Below are 25,148 nucleotides of genomic sequence, written 5' to 3'. Positions count from 1 at the left end.
TAATTAGACTGATCCATAGGAACAAGTAGTAAGGCTCTCAGGAAAACACCTAAGGAACAAACTGTAACAACACTGACCCAAAATAAGACCATGGCTGTAAACATTACACACAGGGGGAATTAATAGCAATAGAAGGGATTGAAAATTAAATATCTCTTTCTGATGCATTTTATAATTTAAATATATTTTATGTCTATAGCTTGCACAATTCTTGGTTTGAACATTTTTTTAAATAATATTTTGATAAATATTGTAATAAAAAAGTTTTGCAATATCACTCAGCCCCATCATATAAAACAAAACTACCCAATATTAAGTGTGGCATATTAGTCTGGTTCTGTTTTGTGTGGAGGGGGACGGGGGAAGTGGATACTCCAATTTAGTTTCTGTTTGTTGTACCAATAAATTGTGTCTTTGCAAGGTTTGTGAAAGCTACCTGTATTTGCTTTGTATAAAATGCTGAAGTTGGCTCATCAAATAGCATCCTGTTATGTTTTGGGAAAATTGTATTGCCAAAAAGAAAAAGGAAGGGAAAACACCTTGGTGAAATCAAATTAATAGTGTCTGGGTATTTTATTTAAATCTTCTCATCAAAAAAAAGTCCCATGGGAAACTAATTCCGTCCTGCAGCTGCAGCTGAGTCTCTGCTACCGTCTTTAAGTGCAACGTTTGTTTATAGTCAGACTTTGACATTACTCCCTGACAGGGAGGGCTTTACGAACGGCATCTTCTTGCTACTTGGCAAAACGCCAGGTAAGTACTGATCTGTCGGCGTGGTCATTTCTTCCAACTCAGAAGTGAAGTGGTCTGGACTTTCCCCATTGGACGATTCCTTGATGGCGCTGTAGGTCAGCGCTACACTGTAAGAAGCTGGTTTCTCCATACGTTGTGGGCCGCAGTGACACAACTTCTTAAAAGCAGCACGGAACTTCTGGGACATGGCGTTGTAGATGACCGGGTTGATGGCGCTGTTCAGGTAGATGCAGAGTCGGCAGAAGAGCAGGAACCATGTGTCCAGGTAGGCGTCGTCCAGGAAGGAGTTGACAACCACTAGGGTCCGGTAGGGCATCCAAAGCAAGGCGAAGAGGACTACCACCACAGCCAGCATCTTTGTCACCTGATGAAATTAAATCATGCGTTAAAAATGCTACAACAACATAAAAACACAGAAATCTGGACTCGCATGCACATTGTCGCATGGATTCTAAACACTATGAACAGCCTGAGAAACCTTGAATACTAGAACTTTTTTTACTTTCTTATAATACTTGTATTTAATAATGATTTTGTTGAATTCCAGTGTCCCAGTTAGAGTAGGTAGCTTATCTGAGTTCCCAGGATGTCCGCAAGCTCAATATCCATACTTTCTCAGCATGTTTTTTCCCTAGTTCAAAGGTTCAATGTATATTTCTCTACAACTTATTAATCCTATTATGTTTTACTATGGCTCAAATGTAGGGTTAGGGTTAGGTATAGTTTTTCTGACTTGACTTTCTTGATTTACATTTATAGCATCTGCTTTGGGTTTTTTAAGCTATTTGGATTTACACATGACTTTTCTTCCGTTACCAAGTTGAATTCAGATTATCCACCCACATAAAAGGGTTTCGAAGGAAATTAAACATTTTTGCATTGCCCACACTGTAAACCATTCATTCCTCTGTTGTATTTCTGACACAGAGGGGAAAAGAAATTAATTATGGGACCAGTAGTGTTGAACCTATCTGCACCAGTAGCCACAGATGTTATCAGAACTTAATTCTTGATGGATAGTTACTTTAGGGTTTGTGAAAGATGCGCAAGCCATCATGCCCAAGAAAAGAAAAGTCCTTTTCACCAAGTCTCCATCCACTGAGGTGCAGCCATGATCCGTCTCAAATATTGTAGGTGAGAATGGAATTTTGGGACGACTAATTGCCACAGTGCCATATTCTGAAGTTCAGACAACTCAAGTGTTAAATTAATATCTTTATTGGAAGTATTATATTTATATTAAGTTTGGCGTCTAGGCTCAGGCCTCATCACTCCACATATTTACATAGTACATTGAGTGACGATTAGATAACTAACCCCCCCCGAGCCTACAGGTTGAGGCTGGGGTGGTGGTGGGGCAGGTTAACAGCGACCACGTGGAGTAGCAGCAGAAGCAGCATTAGCCATGCGGCAGATCTGGTAGCTTAAATAGAGTGGCAAATTAAGGACAGTGTGTTTGGTTGGTTGTAAGAACAGCAGTGGGCATTATGTACGAATATATCATGAGTACTCGAGTTGACTGCCTGAAGCTCGCAGGCTTAGCACCATCTCTGAATGTTCAGTTTGCTGGCTGTGAATGTTTGTTTTTGGCGCAACAGTAGAAATTATAATCGATTATAATTTTGTGATCATTTTATTCACAAGGACCTGCTGATGCATTGCAATGTGAGGCCTTTAAACTTATTTGTTTTACCATAGAATTAGTAGGAAACTGCCGTGTCCTCACAGGGGAATGCATTCAAGATCAACAAAGTGCTCAAATCATATCATATCAGCCTTAAAAGCCAGCCACTTTATGAATAAGACGAACAAATACAATGTAATTAATGTCAAACAAAGGCTTTCACAATTGCAACTTATATTTTTTGATTTCATATACTTTATGAGGAAACTGGTTTTATAAGTGTTGGTTCTCGTAAGTTTTAACTTAACTTAGTTTTTTTTAACCTGAATTATTTTCCAAGGTCTGTAATTTAATTATTTTCCAACTTACAATGGGCCTAATATGCTGTCATATTCATAGAGAGTTGCAATTGAACTGTACAACTTAAAAGTGAATGCAAATACACCATCTTAGACGAAAATACTAGAAAAGATTTATAGAGATTTCTCCAACTCCTTTGATTTCCAACAATAGTGATACAATGAGCATTGTTAATGTGACCATTAACAAACCTTTTTAAATCTTTAAAACCATGCAACTGTAGATCTAATTAAACCCATTTTATTTATTTAGATGCTGTTAATTCATTCCCAACAAGTAAAACTGATCTGTATGCAAAACTTAACAAAGCCTGGATTTGTTAATATAATTACCAGATGTAAATCCTGATTGTGAAACTTCCCCGTCATTAAATCTTTCCATATTTATGTTGTGTCGTCTCGGCTGCAGTCAAGTGAAGATGATTGGATTGGATGGGGGCGCTTGTAGTGTCGTCAGTGAGCAAAATACCTAATCGGGATTTTTCATTACTGTTTGACCTTTCGGTAATTCACCGTGGTACATGGTGGATTGTGTCCACATGTGAGTGTGTGTTTGTGGATGTGAGATTAAAACACAAGCCAGGATGGTGTAGAAAAAGCCAAAAGCATATTTGGGTTGGGGTTAACTGATTAGACAATCCAATAGAGCATGGAGCTCCCTCAGGGTACCACACCCCCCGTCATTCCAGGAAAGCTTCTTCCCGTGATCTGATAAACAAATGTCTGGCTTTGCTATCTACCTGCGTGTCTGCGAGAGAATTCTGGGTTATTTTGTAGGAAGATTTTGTTTTTTTTCAGGCACACTGAGCGAGGGGATTCAAAAGGTGGCTGCACCACAAGCCCTAATAAAGAAAGCACCGTTGGATATACAACACCTTGAAACTATAAATCTCTGTTGTCTTATAACTTTTGTCGGTTGTTTTCCGTGAGCCACTTTATAAATGTTTGCGCTTATGAGTATTAAAATGGTAGATTAGCTCTTTTCCACAAAAAAAAGGTGCACTTCACTAGACTTAATGTGTAATGTAATGAGTGCTGGCCCCACTTTGATGCACTGCAAATCAAAGAGCTCGGGGTTTGTTTCAAAATCTTCAATGATTATTGCAAACACCTTTTTCCTGGTAGAGCATCAACACACCAACACTGTTGTGCAATTACAATACTTAAGTGCAATATATCTATGTTTACAGTTTAATATTGTCTTTACTGGTTGCTTCTTCACTACTTGTAGGACAGATAAAGTATTTCTGATTCTAGTATTCTCTTGTCCCAACGATTACCCCTCAAAAATGCATGGGCTGTCCACAAAGGTTAGATGATGAGCAGCTGGCACCTTATATGGCAGCCCTGCCTTCAGAGTGAATGGGTAAATTTTGCATGTACAATTAAGGTGCTTTTAGTTGTTGAAAGACTGGAATATCTCATATATAAATGCACGGCCAAACATAAGGCCCATCCTCTTGTTCCTCAGTTAACACTGTTAGCGTTTTCACCCCTCACAGTGTAAAATCATTAGCTGCGATCCGCTGGCTTAGCTTTTGCCGTGATGCAAGACCTGTAGAGGCAGTCCTTCAATTTGCCCTGAATTGTATGTAGAACATTGTTTTACCAAAATAATACTTCATAACTGTTACTAATTGTATGTGAATTGCTCATAAACATGAATTTGAACTGATTTATTTTATGAAGTCTGTTAAAGATCTTCTATTTTGGTCATTTTGTCTGAAACTCCAGTTAGTAGTATATGTGTAATGGCAACTTTGTTGTTCTAATGTCCTTAATTGGGTTTCCCATTATTTCACAGTGACGTTTAGAGTGATCCAGAGGCAGACACATAACAGATGCTTTCCAGTCATTAGTTGCAGTTTATGACGTTTATTCAGAGTTTACATTACCAGGGTTTTAATCATTCAATGATGTTTGTATAGCTGTGAGCATCTGCCGGGTTGGTTGAAAAGGTATGCTTTCGCTCTTCCAATGTTCTGTGCTGTTTCCGATCACCTACCCCTTTTATACACCCGGTGCAGTTATCCCCCGCCACCAAGTGTTCAAAAGAATATTGCACTAGCATGTAAATTAAATAAACCAGATCAGATCAGTTGTGTTGACTGTATTTTTCAAAAATAAATCTAATAGGATTTATGGTTTTGTACTTTGTTAACAGTACACAATGACATGAAATAGTCCGTAATAAGTGTGCTATGCTCATTACCACTTGCAGCTGGTATTGTATTCAGCATCTGAGTGTGTTTGTCATGTTGGCAAAATGAGAACTACTGGAGTGGAGCGTTGGAATCCCTCTTTGTTCCTGGACAGATTGAGTTAGCAATGCAACCGTGCCGCGACAGTGACAAAACTACCAGGTTAATTTGTGAACAAAATGAAGGTCAGCTTTGAAATGGGCCATTGCTCTCTACCTGCTCTCTTATCTCTAAGTATAATGGTAAATGAATCCGTCTGAACGTTGCGTAGATATTTCAACACATACATGTTTTTTTGCTGTTGTCTAGTTAAATCTTAATGTGTATTTTAACATTCATGTCAGTGGGGTATGAAGGACCCAAAACAATGAGAAAACAAAACACATATCAACTTTGTCAAATGTTTTGTGGAATGAATATGTGTATTAAATTGCTTTGGGATGTGGAGTTTGTTGTGACAGGTTAGTGGTCAGTTTTTATTGGAAATTATGATTTTTATCAATTTTCGCCATCACAATTATGCTTCTTTTCCAGACAAGATGTTGCAGGTTCAATCTGACTTTTTTTAAGGCCTTTTTCAAAATAATTCTTTCTCGTAAAAATAATTTCTATTATGGCACAGGCACTGGTTTACTTGTGGGCTCTGTCTAATTTGTTTTTAGACAATATGCAAATCAACGGTAACTTTCATAATATGTTAATACTAATATTTATATTCATATTGCAATAATTACGTAAATAATTCTGTTTCAAGGATATATTATACTAAGTATGTTAGAAAAATGAGGGCAGAAGCAACTCATACCAGTAGACAGAATGTTATCACTCAAGCATGTTCCTGATTGGAGGACATGTACCTGACCATTGGTCCAGCTGGCATCAATCTTCCCTACTCACACAGGTCCAAACACAAACATTGATAACACTGATTATGAACAAACAGTTTCCCACCTGTCTGCGCGAAGTGGCCGTGGTGCTGCTGGAGGAGCAGGTGCTGATCATCCTTCCCCCCTGACTCGCCTCCTTCTTCCATTTCTTGGTGCTGTTCATGGGATCAGAAGGCAGCGGGTTGAGGAAAAGTATCCGGGCGATCAGTCCGTACAGAACCGTGGCCAGCATGAGGGGCAGCACATAAAACACCGCGAAATCCGTGAAGTAAATGGGCAGGTAGTAACTCCTGGACACCTTGTAGGCGCAGCTGAGCAACACCACGTTGTCATACACCAACTTTTCCGTGTCCGAGAGGAAGAGCCACATTACGCAGTAGACGGAGGTGAGCGCCCACACCAGCATGATGATCTTCTTCGCCCTGGATAAAGTGCACAGGAATTGCGCTTTGATGGGGTGGCAGATGGCGATGTAGCGCTCCACGGTGAAGGCTGTGATGGAACAGGAGGACGCGTTTATTCCTAGGTACTGGAAATAAGTGATGCCCAGGCACCCCGCGTAGCCGTACACCCACTGTCCGTGCAGGGCGTCGGTGATGTTGGGCAGCCCGGCAGCCGTCAGCACCATCAGGTCAGCCGCGGCCAGGCTCACCAGGTAACAGTTAGTTGGGGTCCGCATGTGTTTGGTGGTCAGCACCACCATGATCACCATCACATTCCCCACAATCCCCATTCCACAAATAAGGGACACCAAAAACACGCTGACCACTTTGTATTCACTTGTGTAGTCAGTCCAAACACCCAGCGTGGTTTGATTGTCGTGCACAAGTGTGTCATTCTCCATGGTCATATTGTCCATGGTGAGGTTTTCCATATTAAGAAATCAAACAATTGCACCAGGGATTAATCACACATAAACATTGTAATTACCTGCAGGGCCCTAGAAGTCCAACAAGCATAAATCCTCAAAAAACTTAATGTCATCCACATATAATCCAGGCAAATAGTATTTTCTTCTCCAGTGAAGACCGTTTTTGATATTGCAAATTAAACTCAAATGGAATTCCCATTCCTTAAAAAAGCAGATTGAGCCTCTTGCTGTTTGAAGTTTTAAGAGAGAGGGAGGTGGTGTTGCATACAGCTCCGCACCCTGCTCCTGTCTCACTGCTCACACAGTCATGACTGAGAAAGAGCTTCCTGCAGAGCCTCATTCACACACACACACACACACACACACACACACACACACACACACACACACACACACACACACACACACACACACACACACACACACACACACACGCACACACACACACACACACACACACACACTGTGAGGTCACAGGCAGGCTCCCACTGGAAGCCGACAACTAGATTTTGTCATTAAGCATTCATTTTACCCCAGCTTTTTGATGAGTAAAGAGAATGTCCATCTATTTGCATAAACTGCATAAATTGTAATATGAATGCCTGCACATGAGTTACAAATATAATTAAATATTAATTAAAATAAACATATACATTTCAACAGTTGCCCAGGTTTGAACAGAGCCCAGTCTGCTTCGATCAGTTAGCTGGTTGACTCTTTTTTGATTAGATTATCGGCTTATACATACCGCCCCTTAGACTATGTCATACAATGTGTTGGAGCACTTGCCAATAGAAGCATAAGTGTTACATAGTGATTTCACTATGTTAAGGAAGTAAACAACTGGTGCCACTTTGGTATTTAATCCTTTGTTACATGCACAGAAACCTACAGTATATAATACACAAGGGAAAACAGGATAAAAGCATAATTGGGCCTCTTTAATATTTTTATGACAAAGTGAAGCTATAAAGTTACACAACTATCATTTTTGTTTGCATTTTTTGATATTGTATAAATGTTACAGATTTTAAAGTAATTAGCTATCACTTATCATGCGATTTTCTCAATCATTTCTCCTGTAGCTTTGTGATTTGGGATTCTTATTTCCCTCTGTCTCAGGGTGTATATTTTGACTTTGATTGAAGCTAAGCAATGTTCACACTAGGAAATATTAAAGCAAAGGCTCATGTTTGCATCCCATCAAAAGGAGATATTGTAGATCTTTGCATCAAATAAAGTCCTTGGGATTCAATCAATGCACTGTGTGGGTCTATATCGACTTACCCAAAAGATAATCTCATAATAAATGTGTGATATATTACAACATAAAAGACATGTTCAGCTTTTCTCCCCAAAAAAACGTATTCAAAAACAAATATAGGTGATGTCATTAGGTGTATTATAAAGCATTTCAGACAGCGTTAATACAAACAGTCTTCTCAACAAGAAAGAGGGGTTCAACATGTTCTTAAGGATATTACCTGATAATACTAACTTTACTTAAAATAGAGAATTTACATTGTCATATTGTTTAAGCTTGATGCACACACAGTGCGTCATTTATTCACACAGATTGTATCTACAGGAATATTTCTGTATCATTACAGTGAGAGACAAACCACCATTAAGTGTGATTGTTCCTTCTAACAAAGTGTCCAAGCATCATCAGTAGTTTTGGGATATAAAAATAGTCCAAATGTTCCCATAAAGCAAAATGAGATCCTTTTGAATGTCTTTTTTAGTCCTACAGGCATGCTTTTACAATATTATAGGTCTAATATAGTGATGAAGATTTCTAAAATGAGGACAAAGACACTTTAGTATCATCACTTTTGCGTACAATATTGTAATGAGGAGAGTTTGCTCCAAAAGGCTCAGCATCACTTGGAATCATGAGGGACATGGCAGCAGCATATTTGCATTGTTTATTTCTATACTCTGTGATAGTTATGTCGTACAATTTTATTTTATTTTAATTAATGTATGTAAACCATACCTTAACGATCCAGGGAAAGGGCTGGGGTTATGGATGTCCTTTTGTAATTATATCTTGTACCTGTCTTATTGCTTCTGTGTTTTTATATTTCTGTCTTCTCTTTGTCTATCTTCTGACTCATTAACCTTAGACCTACAGTATTGGTTTGTGGTCTGCCGTTATTAAGCATTGAGTTTGGAATTCTGGAATAACACAGTCTTGGTTTTGTGGAAAACAAGGGACCATTTTTGGATATGAAGAGAAGAGAAACGCCCAACAGGAGGTGAGAAACTTTGAGAGATGGTTAAGATAAGCATTGACCTCAAATAGTTAAGATTAGCCTAGGTTGTTTACTCCTTTGATCCAGCAAAATGGTTAAGCTTAGTCTTTGGACTAATCAGTTTTCTAAAATGTAGGCTTACCATCTACAGTATATACAACTCCTGCCAAGGCTGGTACTGTCAGCATTGCAATAACTAAGTTACCAGCTAACTCTGCAATAGCTAGTCAGCTTGGTTGGCAATCTGTTGAATTGATTGAAATGATCATTTTGGCTAGCAAAAAACTCTGGAAAAAGTAAACAATATAGTACACTGAAACAATGATCAAGACAGTTTGAAGAGAGAAAAAACACATCACCTGTATTGTCATTTACCGGATACAGGACTTGTCATTCACAAGGTAGCAACCTTAAAGCATACCCTGAAGCATACCCTGCTTTATTTTACCCTATAAGGGACCGTCATTTACAAAATGAACATCATGCTGTATTGAAGATTTCAAACTGCGATTGAGACCTTAAACTCATCAGGAAAATACTTAGTAGGTTATAAATAAAATAAAGTAAAAATTGGGGTGGTTTTCTCATGGACTTCTTTACAATCTGTCTTATTGTTGTAACCAAAGAAGTTGCCCCCTGCTGGCTATTTTTAAAAAATGAAGGTTCAAGGCAGGAGTGCATTGGCTTCACTTGTCAAACATGGAAGTCGCCCCTTGGGTTCCCACTGTTCAGTTAGATTACATCATCATAATGTTGAAACGGGTGAGTTCTTTGGTGCTATCACAGCACCCGTGTTGGTGTTAAAGCAATTCCCCGCCCTGGGGGGTAAAAATCTGTAACATTAGATAGAGGAGCTGAGAGATGTGGAGCTGCTTTCCAGTGAAAGAGGAGGATAAAAAGCCTGCACTCATCTCCATCTGTGGAATATACAATGTGGAACGATAAAGCGAGATGCACGTGTTTATGATTTAACTGCTCGTGATTAGCAGCCCCATCCTGATGTTTTAGGAACCGCAGCCAAAAAGATAAACAAACTGGCTGAGGGTTCAGGCAGTCTCTCAGCACTAGTACAGATTAGTGTGATTGTTATTCCTGGAGAGGCTGTATGGTCACGAGTGAAGAAAGAGAAGGCAGAGGATGAAAATTAATCAGATCTCAGCACAGCAGGGGATGCAGCTGTTTATATTACTGTCTTTGTAATCTTCCCAAGAGGCCGGTTTAGCAATGAAAGCTCAGCGGTGTGCAGGAAGAAACTGCCTCGATGGAATCACAGATTAGTCTTTTAGGCTATTTTTTTTTCTTACCGTAGACAGATTAACTACAGATGATGTGGATAAAATGTATGATTACCTGGTTATTAATGGCAGTGTTTTTAGAGGTCAGCATTGGATGATGTTGATTTTAATTGCTTCTGAGTTTTGTGATCTTCAGTAGGTTGCATCTTCAACCAAAGATTTAATATCACGTATTGATCCTCTCAGTGTCCGTATCAGAAGAAATGAAGTGTTGGCTTCAATGACCTCACAGGCGGGGGGTCCAGAGGTAGTCACACAATTTGAAGACAAAATTGTTTTATTGATGCCTGAAAATTCCTCCGTGTCAGAAACAGCAGGCTAACCGAGTTATTTTACGTGAATGTTGATTCCATTACAGGGAATTTCTATGCTTGCTATGATTGTTTGTGATGCAATAATACTTAGATTTAAAGGAATGGCCAAAATCATAGTAATATTTTTGTAGCATGCAGCTAATTTTAGCATAAAAAAGCTCTAAAAAGTCACTGTACGCTACCTGCTAAGCACCAAACAGCAGACAGACACAGTACTTATCTTTAGGAACAATGACAGTGGGTGGTTTAATAATATAAACCATTTTGTTTTTTATTCTGATTTATAAATGTAAGATTAGGTACAACTAAATCTGGTTAAAGAACATTATGTTACTAACTGACTGAGGAGAATAAAAGTAAAGACATATGGTAGCATAACATGGTAATACTCACAAGTACCCCAAAAATGTACTTTATGAGTACATTAATTCTCCCTAGTGACTTGACTCTCACAGTAACACGGTAAGTGGGTCTTTACTGCCACCCCATGGTCAAACCCTGCTAATAAAACATTAAAACAGAGTTGAGACCAGCTACTGTAAAGATTTGAACCAGGGTCTTATTTCATAAAGATGCTATTTGTAACAGCTAAAGGTCTTCTGTCTGCTTAAAAATATGAGAACTAATGGCTGCTAAAGTTGCCAATAAGTACAGGACACTTATACTGGTACACTGGAGTGATGCCAAACAAATTCTTTGGCCTGCAAAATGTTACTGAGACAGATTTAATACCTGATTATATAACATTTTGCCCCAGGATTGTTTCTTTCCTCTGCTTCCAAATTCATTTATATTTATGAAATGCATTCCTTCAGACTTCAATTCGGGCTGATATACCACCTCTAGGGGTTTTTCAGTTTCACAGAACAATCATTTGCGAACATGAAACAAACCATGATGCAGAGCCAGTCATATAAAGCTTTAAAGGCAATACTCCCTGCAGAGAAAATGAAGAAATGCTGAGACTGAATAACTCACCGGTGGACTAATTCACAAATTCTTAAACAACAGTGACTTCTGTTTTATTATAATGCATTATTCAGCCGCTGCAGCTTTTAACAGAGAGGTCTTTTTGTTTCTAATTGGAATTTCAAGATAAACAGGATTACAGAAGCAGAATTTCACCTCTTGCCAGCAGACTACTCAGTGATTGGCTCGCTTTATTCCTCAAATATAATTCACATCTTTGGCTGGAACTCAAGTTTTTCTCATTAAACTAATGAATGAAACTCGTCCCGTCTAAAATGATTGCTGTGTCCATACTAAGCAGCTCCTCTGACTTTGGGTTAGCATTCAATCAAAAAAATCAATTCATTTTATTCACAACAATACAATTGGGACACCTCAATAAAATCTCCAAACATTGAGAATAAATGCCCACATAATAAACAGAAATGATATTTTTAAACCTATCTAGAAATTGAAGGAGTGGATGTATTAAACTGAAGATTCTGAGCTAAAAAACATGTTACACTAACTAAATGATCTCAAAAAATAATTGAATCTAACCCTAACTACTTACTGTTAAAAAGCATTACTCTATACATTATTTCAACATAAATAAGATACAATGAATACAGATAAAACATATTTCTCAGCGCAAGTTCTTTTAGGAGGACTGGGTATAAATGAATGCACTCCACAGCTGCATATAATCAGCTCATCATGGGTGTTCTCTTTTAACCAATTACATGTCACCACAATTTTCAACAGCAAATCACCGTGCTGCAATCAAATTTTAGAATAGTTCTCCTCTCTCCTGCAGTCAGCTGTGATTTCAGGTGTTCATGCTGCAAACCGCCTCCACCCCAAACTTCCTCCCGTCATCATGTCCAGTGCCCAGAAGAACCATTCCGAAGACCTCACCACACTTCTTCGCTTAAAAATAAAATGTTACTAATATACTCACGGCTGCATTGCCCCCATAAGATATATACGATATCAGGATCGGGATCTAATCGCAAAAGACTAGTAACATTTATATCATATGATATATGTGTCAATAAATGTTCTTTAAGCAGAACATGAAGTCTCTCCTGATTGAATTATAAGCATAGTCCCAAGACTGTATTACATTTCAGGTTTGACAGTATTTTTTAGGTAACATTGGCGGATCTAGATCATTGGCGATTATTATGAGAGTGGCACAACAGGGGGACAAAAGAGACAAAGACAGTGTTCAAGCTTAATAAAAACTTCAATACCATGATCTTTGTTTTAGAAACAGAATTTGTGCAGTAACTTATTTTCAATTTTATTAAATGATGTTTTTCAATACAAAATAACTCTATCATAAAGTCATCATAGACCCATTGGCCCCCCTAGAACTGCCCATGCAAACCCAGTCATGTCCAATCTGCCAACACCCTCACATCATTAAAAAGAACCTCAAAACTCACCTTTTCTCTCTTGCCTTCAACTCCTAATGCTCTGACCCCTCGCCCCTATTCAACCTAGCTTAGCACTTTACCTTTTAAGTTATCTTTCTTTACTTGCTTGTAAAGCGCTTGAACACCAAGAAAAGTGCTATATAAATAACATGTATTATTATTATTAAAATGATAGTGATCAGTCTTAGTCCATACCGGTGGACCTATGTACAATACACTGAGGTTGGTACATTTATGTTTTTTTACCCTTTTTAAAATCCTTTTCATATATGTGTGCGAGTGGAAAAGAGAAATGGTAAGGTCACATAGTCTGTTGTTGAGCACAATTACCATTTCATATATTAAACCATCCAGAAAGCACAATAATAGAAAGAGCTAAACTGAACATGACTGTGCATTCGTCAAAGGAATGGGATCCAGCGGCTAAATACAGAATGTTGCTGTGTTATAATTAGGGCACTTTTATAACCGTGCACATCAGAATAGCTAGAAGAGATAATCAGTGCTACTGATGGAGACAGAAGCAAAGGCTGAGGAAAGACAATTATCATCGAGCGCCATTGAGAGCGTTATAATTCAAAACCAGCTGTGGCGTGAGGGGATAACATCACATTAATTATGATAAAGAGGCGATAAAGAGAAGATGGGTCGATGGAACGGTGGAATTAATTATCCGTGTCGGCTTCCTTAATCACCAAAAGGCTTTTTTTATTTTTGTCTTATCCTTGCGTGAAGCGTAAATCTTTGCCTTCACATATACGCATTTAGAAATCTGTCATTATCCTTCCATTATCCCACAGTGTCTGTGTTGAGGTTGGCCACACCACTTCAATTAGTAAAGTCACTGTAAATTAACTTGAAGGACCAACTGCTCAATATTTCATAAGCGTGTCTGCTACCACCACACCCATCTAAGAAAAAAAAACACCACACTTAACCCCACTCTGCCTTTCCTTTCTCTTTATTCCCCCGTCATCCTGCTGTCTGGGTGCACTCTTGTCTCTGGGATGCTTTTTAGGAGCTACTGGAGGGTTTGCGTGCCAGACTTCCCAAACAAACCCAGTGGGACTGTACATCTGCTTATTAATAATCTACAATACCCTGCTGTTGTGACACACTACCCTGCTGCAGACATCAGGATGCTCTCTGCCAGCAGGTGCAAGGTTTACCTTCCTTGACTTACAACAAATACATTGTTTGAAATACGGTATAAAGCTAAATTAACTATGAAAACTGAAAGGATTTTCCTGTCTTATTATTTCATGTTCTCTTTTATCTTACATTCTTAATTCGGTTGAATGAAAGGTCAACTTCTGGATCTGTCTTAAACCTGCATTCTTTCTAATGGCCAGCATGGGGTGAGTCCACTGGTGGCAAAAATAAGTCTGATTGTATAAAGGTCTACGAGAAAAATGATAATTTTGTAAATAAAGGTACTATATATATGTAAAATAAAATTGCCAATAAAGCTGGGAGTGTTTCAGGGCATGGCTAGCTTTTGACTGACAGGTTGCTAACACAGCATGGTCCGTTTCTAACAACTTTGACACTTTTTCTTCGTCTTACTTTTAACCTTGCACTCTTGTATCACTTCTGGTAAATATATCGCTATATTTATGTGGTGCTCCCAATTTTAAATTCAATGATGTGTACATTTGTGAGTTTGAACGTAAGACACGCTTGTGCAGTGTGCCTCTGACCTTTTTCCTGTTTCTCATTCACACAGATCTACTCATTAATATTCACACATATCTCACACAGTCTACTTATGTGGGACACACTGACCAGCTTCAGCAGCTCCAAGAGCAGCTGGAGGTGAAATGAACCCAGTCACTCCCTCAGTCATTAAGTCACTTCATAATTCACACTCCCACTCATGCACTGTACCACTCTTCTCCCTTACGCTGCTGTATTTAGAGGGACCTCGACCTCCCCTTTCCATTACTTTTTTATATCTGCTACTGGCTAAAGAAATAGTAGTCCATGTTTCATAATCTCCATTTTGCGTGTGGGTCTATGCATGTGGCAGAAGACACACTATGAGGATTTATAGCCTTTATAAAGGCAGCAACTCCCCGACCGCCCCTCCTCTTCCAAGCCTGGTGTCCTTTGCCAGCAGGAAAAGTGGTGCACTGTTGCAGACAGATAGCATCTGATAGTTGGCTGTTGTTACCCCTTGCACGAGCGCACAGTCAGATTTCAGCTTCCTCCTCTTTATCTCTCTGCATGAACTAAAGGTTACTACAATCTGACCGTAAAGCATTATAATCCATCAGTCAGTGACCCGTGTGAATCTCTGACCCCCTTCTCTGCAAACTCATTTCTGCAACAAAAATGGAGGAGTAAATCTTCCCTCTCTTTCTTTCTCTCCCCCCTCTCACTCTCCCTTTCTCTTTACTCATCTGTTAAATGGAGCCTTGTTGGGAATCGAGCCAAAGCTGCTCACCCAGCCACAAGGACTCCAGGAAAAGTGGCGACTATATTTATATCCCCTGCCTGCTAAATAAGGTAGAACAGCCAGCAAATGAATATTCAGTTTGAAGTCGGATTAGGCCCTTTAATGGTGGATGGTGGCCCTGGAATAACATCTGGTTTACAAAGTGTCACTTTTCCAATAACATTTAAGTGTTGATTGTTTATCTTTTTCATGAGACATGGCTTGGAAGATGTGGCATAAAATGAGACGAACCGCCCAAAGATGTGTACGGGGTCACAGATCAGATGACCTATTTGATCTCTAGATTAAACGTGGATTAGAAAGGCTTTGACATAGTGACCAGTAATCTTCCGAGAGGGAACAGGAGAACAGATGGTCCATGATACACGCAGTTTAACAATGCTGTACACACAACACCGCTGGATAGTTCTTTCTGATATGATGGCCGCATTAACTGACAGCATACAGAAGTGATTATTGCATGCATGTCCCTGATCTTAAACAAACATGATACTGTTTATTTTCTCCTTAGGGAGTGTATTGTGTGACTTGTTCAATATTACATTTGTAGTGTTCAAATTTAATTTATGTGGATTTCTTTATACATAATTAGAATCAGAATCTTTTTTTTTAATGGCAGTTGCTCCATTTTAGACTTAGATAAAATAAAACATTTAAAAAAGGAATAATAAGTTAAAGTAAAATAATATAGACATTCATATGAACATAAGAAGTTAGGGGTAAAATGTTGGATAAAATATGAAATAAAAAAGAATAAAAATATGTTTATGAACATAAAAAAGTTAAATTAAAATGTCCAATCTGAAATTATACTACAATATATAACATATATTTTACAATATATACAGTGCATGTATTGTCATTTTTAAGACAATGTGATCCCTATGATAGTCAATACTGACTTTATAACACTTGAGTCTATAGACACTCATTTCTGTATAAAATAAAATAATTAAATGCATAAGCAGTAAACGTAATATGCTAAAAAAAAAAAAACATACAACTATTAATATAATCATAAGAAGTAAAAATGTGCACATTGTACTACAATAAATAACATGTATTTTTACAGTACACAGTGGTGTATTTGTATTAATAAGGTAATATGATCCCTATTGTATTGACTTAGCAACCTTGTGAAACTTTATGTCCCTTAAGAACTGCAAATTATCTTGAAGAGACTGGTTTCATGTGTTATTGTTATTTATTTTGATCACCTAACCAGTTTCCAGCATCCACAGGAGATGCACGGTTTCTATGGCATCAGATTCCCCTAAAATCTTACTTCCGGGAGTGAGTCGATGGTAAAAAAGGATCGTCAGGTCCCAAAGGTTCAGACTCAGCCCCGCAAATCCTCTTCCCGTTTGTGTGTTGACTGGCTGTAGTGATCTCAATCGGCTCACAGATAGCGAGGCTCCTTTCAGCGCCACAGAGCGGGCAGCTGAGGCTCTGTGTGTGGGCGGGACTAACGGAGTCGTCGTCGTCGGAGACCCCCCACCCCCCGGTGCCGCCACAGCATCGAGCAGGGGAAAGAGAATGCATTCAAAGCTATTCAACTGATAAGGCTCGTTTATTTATCTGTCCACGTTATATGAGCCCCACCAGCCTAGGTGTGCATGAAGAAGAGAAGGCGGAAGCGATGCAGGAGTAGTGTGCGGTGAGTTTATGTATTTGTATGCGTGCATGAGGAGGATTTTGGTGGATGATTAGAAACAGATAAACCGGGTTGTGCATGACTGGTCCACCCTTAATGCAGAGAACCATCTCACGTCTTGCGCTGAATTCATTGAAGTGTGCAGGAGTGTTCCGACTCATATTATAGAGCTATTGGACGCATTTCGTTTTCAGAATAGCTGCAATGTGAAATGATTCCATGATGATTTTTTAGGACTAACTGTGGTTATGTACAATGTTATGTGTGATTTAGTTTTAGCACAGTTTTGCACGTGTGTTTATCCTATTGGCTGTGTCTTTTTTAAAACAAATTATCTCGGTTAATACGTGGATTGTTTTCCTAATTGGATACAGAGGCATTTGGCTAATCACAGCCACTATAAGCGCCTTTCAAACTGATTTATCTTAAACGAACTCATCAACTTTAAAGTGATGTTGATTTAATTTTTGCACAGTATAAAGCTGCATTTTGCGCATCGTTCCAAATTACGCACAACAAAGTGTCTGTGCATGTGGATATATGAGGTTTCACGTGTGAAAATGAGCAATCTAATTAAGATGCACCGTTTAACTGGGAATTGGTGTGTGTGTGTGTGTGTGTGTGTGTGTGTGTGTGTGTGTGTGTGTGTGTGTGTGTGTGTGTGTGTGTGTGTGTGTGTGTGTGTGTGTGTGTGTGTGTCCTCTTGTTAGGGATGCTGTGGAGTGAAAGCGTCGTGGGTGGAAGGCTCAGAGCGAACCGGCGGGTGGTGAAATACGAATGGATTCTCCGGAGCTGCTTCCCGCAGATGAGAGAGGCAAGCAGCGCGATCCTCCCGACGTCCTTGACCGGGTTTCCGGCGCGCTGCTGCATGCCCGCAAGTCCGGTGGATCAACAGGGGGATTGCACCCGGGGGAGGGCGTCTGTAACCCGGCCCGAGGCAGCCATGCCCAGAGTCATTCAGCACCAAGGACGGCGCCGCGCAGGGGAGGCGCGGAGTTTAAACTCGGTCACCTCGGCGAGGAGAAAGTAAAGGTGTGTTGCGACGAGGAATTAGAGACATCTTTCACTTATATCGATGAAATGTTAACCTACGACTGGCCAGCCCGGATAGCAAAAGTACTCACAGGCCTGTGCGCAATGGCGAGCCTTGCTCCGAGACTTTACCGGAGTTTTCCTTCATGTCAGAGGACGATCTCTCCTTCGGGGAGGGCCCTGGGACTTCTATAGACTATGGCTTCATCAGTGCAGTCACGTTCTTGGTAACCGGGATCTCCTTGGTGATCATCTCCTACGCCGTGCCTCGCGATGTGGTGGTGGACCGTGACAGTGTGTCGGCAAGGGAGATGGAGAGGCTGGAAATGGAGAGCGCGCGGATAGGCGCCCACCTGGATCGGTGCGTCATAGCGGGGCTGTGCCTGCTCACGCTGGGAGGTGTGGTGCTCTCGACGCTGCTCATGATCTCCATGTGGAAAGGGGAGATGTACAGGAGGAAGGTAATCGCTTATTCCAAGCGTTCAGCCAAACTGTACGGCTCTATCAGCCTGAAGACCAGATCCAGCCCCAGCCACTCTTCCGCACATTTGTCCCTGGAGGAAGAGATAGAAGAAACTTTGGCTTAACATGCTGCTCTGTCTATGAACATGTTGGGTAAAACAGGAATTAATGCCATTCACATACATTATCTAACATAGTGTAGCCTAAAACTGTATTCACACAATCAAATTCTTAATTTGTTTGTCTTATAATGTCGAAATAGCCTAAATATTGGTGGCTAACGATGAACGATTTGATCCACAAAATATCTGAAAATTGTGATAAATGTCCATTTTAGATTTTCAAAGTCCAATGAGATGTCTTTAAAATCCTTTTTGCGTACACCCAAAACCAAAACATATTCACTTAAATATGATATAAAACAGAAAAAACATAAATCACCATATTTGAGAAGCTCAAAACAATTTGCTGCCAGTTTGGCTTGAAAATGACTTTCATTTAATCGATCATTTGCATATAGCAAATACGTTTCTGTCTTATAATCATTGCATCTTTGTCAAATTGTTCCCAAACGATTTAAAATGGCCCCAAACCACAAAAGACACTTGGGAGATGGCTAATAGCTTTGTGTCACAAACGTTGGATCACTTTTTTTTTTTTTTTTTTCCAGGAATGCAATCTCTGAGAGCTTCCATTTATTATTAAGACTATTCATATTTAATGCAACTGTCTCCAACAGAGAAATCATTCACATACACATTTGACGGAGCTGGGGAAAGTGTGTGTCCACAGGGCATTGGAGTGGAGGAGAGATGTAAAGATGTCCCTGTCCACTGGGATGTGGGAGCATCAGCTTAGTGGTCCAGACGGTAATATCCAGTGACAGTCCCTCTGCTACAGTGCTGAGGTAAGCCAGTTTAAGCCCGGACTCATGCATCTCAGTCAACGTTCCACATCAGTTTGATGGCAGTGTGCAATTTGACTGCAATGGACAGCACCTCTGCACTGGCTTCCTCCTCTCTCCTCCTCCTCACCAACTCCACACAATACTTCCCTTCCTCCTGCAGTTCTTTAATGCTCACCCCAACCTTTGTACACTTGTATATTCACTCATGTGGAAAGGGTCCTGGACGACCACAGTCAAGTGCCTGTGACATTTCAACAAGCCTTTTCCTTACCTGCCTCCTCTCATGTGAGGACGGACTGAAGAATGCCTAATCGCACATGAAAGAGCTGCCCCACTTCCCAAAACCTTAAGCCTTCACCACTTCAAAGAGCCAATTACATTAATAAAGTGAGGTATCAGTCTTTTCCAAAGGTGATATTTGATGGTATTGTGATCATTTGTGGACTAAAATATTGCTAAAATAAAGCTTAGGAAAAGAAGTTTATGATGGGCAGACTGGGTGAAAGAATGTCAATGCAACCGTGTACAGGAAAGTCAGAAATAACTTCATGTAACACTTTCTATGACGGCCTTGTTAATATTGCATTAAAAACCTACTTGTGATGCATTATAATCTGCTTATAGCACTTTTTCTCTCACCCCACCAAGAAAATTGCCTCTATTGGACTCCTTAGTTTACCTCCTTGACCTTGCAGCATCAATATGTAACACTTGCGCTTTTATTGGCTAGCGCTCCAACATATTGTACATGATAGGTTTAGTGGCGGGACATTGATAATAGAATTGGCCAGCGGACCAATCAGAGCAGACTGGCCTCTGGTTTGAGACAAAGGGTGAAAAGAGGTGCTGCAGCACAGGCAGTATGAGAAAAACAAAGAGCTTTTTGAACATTAAAGCATGGAAACATGCCAAAGCAGAGGCACAAATAGACATATTAACCTGAAAATGGGGCCCTTGAGGAGCACTCAACAATGTTCATGTCATTATAATGCATTTTTAAATGAATTATGGTCAAGTAAAGCTTACATTATACATTAAATAAGGGTAATACGTGGCCAGTAGGTGCTTTGAATGAAGTTGTGCATTTCATGAAGTATAGGCAGATATAATATGTCACAATCTGGTTATAAGTCAATATAAGTGATTTTTATGTCTCTATTTATAAAGGACCATGCATAAATATATTTATAAAAGATACAGATGATGTATGCCAGATTTAGCTATGTAGCTAATTTTCATTTCCATCATTATTTGCTTAAAGTAAAACTAAATCATTATATCTATGCGAGAATAACACACACATAAAAAAACTGATGTAACGGGTCATAACATTTAACATATGATCAAAAATTATAATTTTTAAGTATTTGTACGGGTTGTAAATATTGTAAAAAACATGATGAATATTTATGACTGCTGATATCTACAATTATACAGTCCTATAAGCAGATTATAATGCATAATATGTTTGTTTACGATGCATTATACATGGCTGTCATCGATTTTGTTACCCACGATTTTAGCTCCTGTCACTGCTGTCTGCAGAGAATAAGTAATGCCCAACAATTCTGTTGAAAACATTTTTTTTTTTATGTATACCATCCTGTAAGGCTCATGAATCATGCATGAAGCCCTAGCATTAATTCGCATTTGAATATATTCATGTACACAGCCAACGACAAGCGCTAATGGTTCTCGTGCAGTGTCACTGTTACCTTAGTTTCTCGCCCTTTGTTATTTCCCAGGCTTTTAATGTGACCCTATTTCAAGGCTTACATTGAAAGGACATGAGTCAGCCTCTCATAATGAGATGCGTAGGCTGATTATTCTGTGTTAAACTGCTCAAGGCCACACCGCTGTTGCACATTCATTCAGTTGCATTTCTTTTATGTACACTGTCACAGCATATTTTTCGAAGTGCCAGTCACATCACAGTCAAGTGAAAAGACTGGATCACTAATGAGGTCTTAAGGCACATTATGGTTCAAAATAATATGCAACTAACGCTAATGTTACCACAGCTTTTCATCTTCCGTAACCACAGACCTGACAAGTGTGTGTGCATCCCTGAAAAACATCCATTACAGTATGTCGCGAAACGGCAATAAAATGCCAAATGAACAGATTTCCAGGAGAGGTAATAAAAATTAATGATGCATATGAGGCAATGTTGTCCTGTTCTCATTGCAGAAGCTGTAAATCCACAGCCAGTATTACAGATGTTAAAGTGATATTTCATTAAGCGAGCTTTCCTGGCGTTGTTGGCCGTTGAAACGAGGTGCGACGCCCAAACACTGGACACACTTCCCTTTTCACACTCATGTGAAATTAAACTTGTTCGCAGCCAAAAGCAACGCTACCGAGGCCAACATTCTCATATGATTATATTGAGCAAATGAATCTAAGTCTAGCAATATAAGGTGACATTGCAGATGCAGTACATCAGTGCTTCCCATTCAGTGTCAGGGTCACAATCAGAGGTGGCATCATCTGTGAGAATGTCACACAGAGGCTCAGAAAAGCCGTTGGGAAGTCATTCACGTTGCACACTTCAAACAGACTCATCTGCAGCATGTAACGCACTATGCTGTAGGTTTTCAAAGATATAATATACCTCCCCCCTCCCTTTCTTTCTGTCCTCCTCCGTGGTTGGCTTCATGCCTCACAGCCAACACCAGGCTTCCCCCTCATACAGCCAACTAAACGTGTACGGGGAATTTAATCAGGGATTTGCTCAAGCGACAGCATTTTACGTGGCAGGCTCAAGTGTATTTCCAGAGGTCTCATGCATAAGCTCTTTATCCTTGAGCAGTGCACAGTTAAATCACCCTTATTGATATTTGGTTGGTTCCTCAGTAAGTCGATCCCTTCAGGTAGCGGCTTAGCTGCTGCCATCAGCTAATTTCCCGGAGGTGTTATTACACCCCTGCATCTAGTCAATGCTTATCCTGAGTGTGCACGAGTATGTGAGTATTTGCGTCGTTGTTGTGTGAGACCTTAGATTAAAGAGCTGCTGACCCTGAAAATATCATGTCAAATAGTTTCTGTGGAGACATTTCGATTTCCAAGAAGGTCTAAGTAGGATTGGTCAGAGTTATTTTCTGGGAAATGCAGACAGGCAGAGCAAGAGGAAGCTACATAACAATGAGATACTTTATAATTGTTTTAAAAATGGGTTGGGCCACCGGAGAGCTCAGTGGTTAGAGCTGGCGGCCCATATGCGGTTACCTCTGCCTTATAGGCTTGTTCGAATCCCGAACCGGCTGATCAATTCGGGGCAATCTCCCCCCCTCTGTCTCCCCCTTTCACTCTATGTTCTCCAAAAAGGCCCTCTGGCCCAAAAATACCTTAAAAAAGAAAAGAAAATTTGAAACAACCTTCTTTGTGTTTATCCCAGAAAGTTATATGAAAAGATCCTTAAGACGTTCATGTCTGTTTGTTCAATATGAAGATACAGCCATTAGCTTAGCTTAGCTTAGGTTAGCATCAACACTGGAAACAGCTAATGTGGCCATTTATGATGGAAAGCAACTCACTACCTCTCAAGCACACTGATAGAGTTACAAAGTTGAAGAAATCTTGAATGCACAATAAACAGCTGTTAGAAAATACCTTCTACAAACTACAAATCCCAAGGTCGTTTTGACAACAAAAAAATAAATAACCAATCTTAAAATGTGCCGCTAACAGCAGTAGAAAGTTAAAGATTATTAAGGTGTTTGAGAAATGAGGAATTTAGCCAGCATGTTCTCCTAAAACTGCATATCAATTATATTTCAAGGGAAATACATTTTCTCTTGGATTACTTAGTTTTGGAAGTAGCACCAATATGTTTATCAAAGTCTTTCAAATTAAACCAAATAGTTTTATTGCATGTTAGTTTTGTTAAGCTAAAATTAACAAACTTAACCGCATGTTTAAACATTCTGACTGTAAAACTGGGAAAATAAAGGTTGCCCTCGTAACATAATTGGCAATGCAGTTTGGTTGTATGATAGCATAATTTTGTACGAGGAAAGGGTTGACACTGATGGTCATAAAACAAACCTTTAGGGTTATTACGTTATCTCCCTGGAGTTCTGCATTTCCATTTTATGTTGAATAAGTTGTTTAGAAGAAAATTCACTTGGCTGTAACTTCATATTAAGTGTATAAGAGAGAGTGGCCAACATTTTTCAAATTTTAAGCTTAGAAAGAATAAATAAGCATCTCTACCAAACTCTCAAACCATATTTAACAGCTTGCAGTATAGATGCAATTGTGTGTTGTGTGCACTCTTTCCTATCTTTCGCTATCCTTTAGTCATTGTGGATATTGGATTTTTGGAAAGCTCATTGTATTGTTAAAGTAGTCAACAAAGCTTAATGTTCAGTGTGCACTTAGCCTGACTCTTTTACATTTTGCCCGCAAGAACATCCTTGTCCAGCATGTTTTCTTCTACTCAGTTTATTATTAGATTCAGCAACAGCACCGTTTCTTTCTCGTGTTCCATATACTTTTCAAACCCTCAACGGCTCTGCAGTTTCCTATTCTGTAAAGTAAGATTGAAACCCTATTCTTACAAGACAGAATCGCTTCATTACCCACTCACTGGTCAGCATTGCTGATGCCGGCAGTGAGGCCTGCCATAACCAGACACAGAAACGTCTGCGGAATCATTTCCTGTGCTTTACTTGGCACCTTAAAATCACTTTCTCAGACGGATAAACTATCAGTGCTTTGGCTGCTATGGTAGATGAGAGAAGAAAGGAGGTGATCGGTTGGATCAATCGTGCAGTAAAACCACTCAACTACTGCAGTAGGATAATAAAGGTTACATGTCGCTCTGTCTCTCTCAGCCTGTCTGATCAGCACTGAGCTACAGTGCATTTTTAAACGGGCTGTTTGTGATGGCAGAGGCCATGCCCTTGCCGGTGATGTGGTTACACGGTGGCTGCTTTTTACATCAACATTACCATCATATTTTCAGTGAGCTGGATGCCTCCTTGGCTTAACAGATTTGAGTAATGTAGACATATTGCACAAACAAATCACAAGCTTGGTTCACCTCGTGATCACCTCGCTGTTGAGTCCCTTCTGTTGTAAATCACACAGTCTTGCTGGGCTTCATTGATTTAATTTGTATCAAATTGCTAATGCAGTTATTCGTCATGCATGGCCTCCCGTGTAGCTTGTTTCCCCCATTATGCCTATGCATTTACCCTCTAATTACAGTGAATAATGATTGCTTGCTAGCTTGCTACAGTAAATACTGTAAGTGGGCTAGAGTGTGGTCTTTAGAAAGACATGAAGGAGCCAAGTAAACAACTTTGTTTATCTCCTCCTACAACATCTGAACAACAGAACAATGGAAATCAATGCTTAGCAGTTTGACACATTCCTATCTAAGCTTCTGCATTTATTCATAGACAACTTCTTAATAGTTAAGGTAAAATTCAAATAAGCTGTATTAAAACAGCTGCCCTGTTTCCAATATATGTTATGGTACAGTTCTACTCAACCCTACTCTATGTTGGTTTTCCATTAAAAAGTTTGGAATAGTACCTGTAACATTCTTTAGTAGCACCTTGGTCTTGACTCCATGCTGCATAGATTTAAAAAAGAAAACTAACTATAACATTTAATGGAAAAGGGTATGGTTCAGAGTGTTTAACCCATTTGCGTGGTTTGTTAGTGTTAGTGT

The 25,148-nt window shown here is 39.5% G+C and overlaps 2 protein-coding genes across 2 annotated transcripts; one reads left to right on the top strand and one right to left on the bottom strand.

Annotated features, from left to right (window-relative positions):
* Positions 1 to 273: 273 nt before the first annotated feature.
* On the bottom strand, positions 274 to 6,912 carry trhra (thyrotropin-releasing hormone receptor a). The gene is made up of 2 exons (XM_063879775.1): positions 5,889 to 6,912; positions 274 to 1,117 (listed from the first exon to the last, which is right to left on the bottom strand). The coding sequence occupies exons 1-2, from the start codon at positions 6,696 to 6,698 to the stop codon at positions 680 to 682; spliced, it is 1,248 nt and encodes a 415-aa protein (XP_063735845.1). The 5' UTR covers positions 6,699 to 6,912; the 3' UTR covers positions 274 to 679.
* Positions 6,913 to 16,982: 10,070 nt separating this feature from the next.
* Positions 16,983 to 21,529, top strand: LOC134862126 (transmembrane protein 74). Its single transcript, XM_063879859.1, is given in 3 exon segments — positions 16,983 to 17,067; positions 17,775 to 18,139; positions 18,142 to 21,529. Coding segments are annotated over 2 exon segments (840 nt in total). The 5' UTR covers positions 16,983 to 17,067; positions 17,775 to 17,841; the 3' UTR covers positions 18,684 to 21,529.
* Positions 21,530 to 25,148: the final 3,619 nt, after the last annotated feature.

This window comes from Eleginops maclovinus, chromosome 3, assembly GCF_036324505.1.
Source record: "Eleginops maclovinus isolate JMC-PN-2008 ecotype Puerto Natales chromosome 3, JC_Emac_rtc_rv5, whole genome shotgun sequence".
In the NCBI taxonomy this organism is placed as follows: Eukaryota; Metazoa; Chordata; class Actinopteri; order Perciformes; family Eleginopidae; genus Eleginops; species Eleginops maclovinus.
Note: the sequence above shows the minus strand (reverse complement) of the source record. Positions and strands in the feature narration are given on the sequence as shown.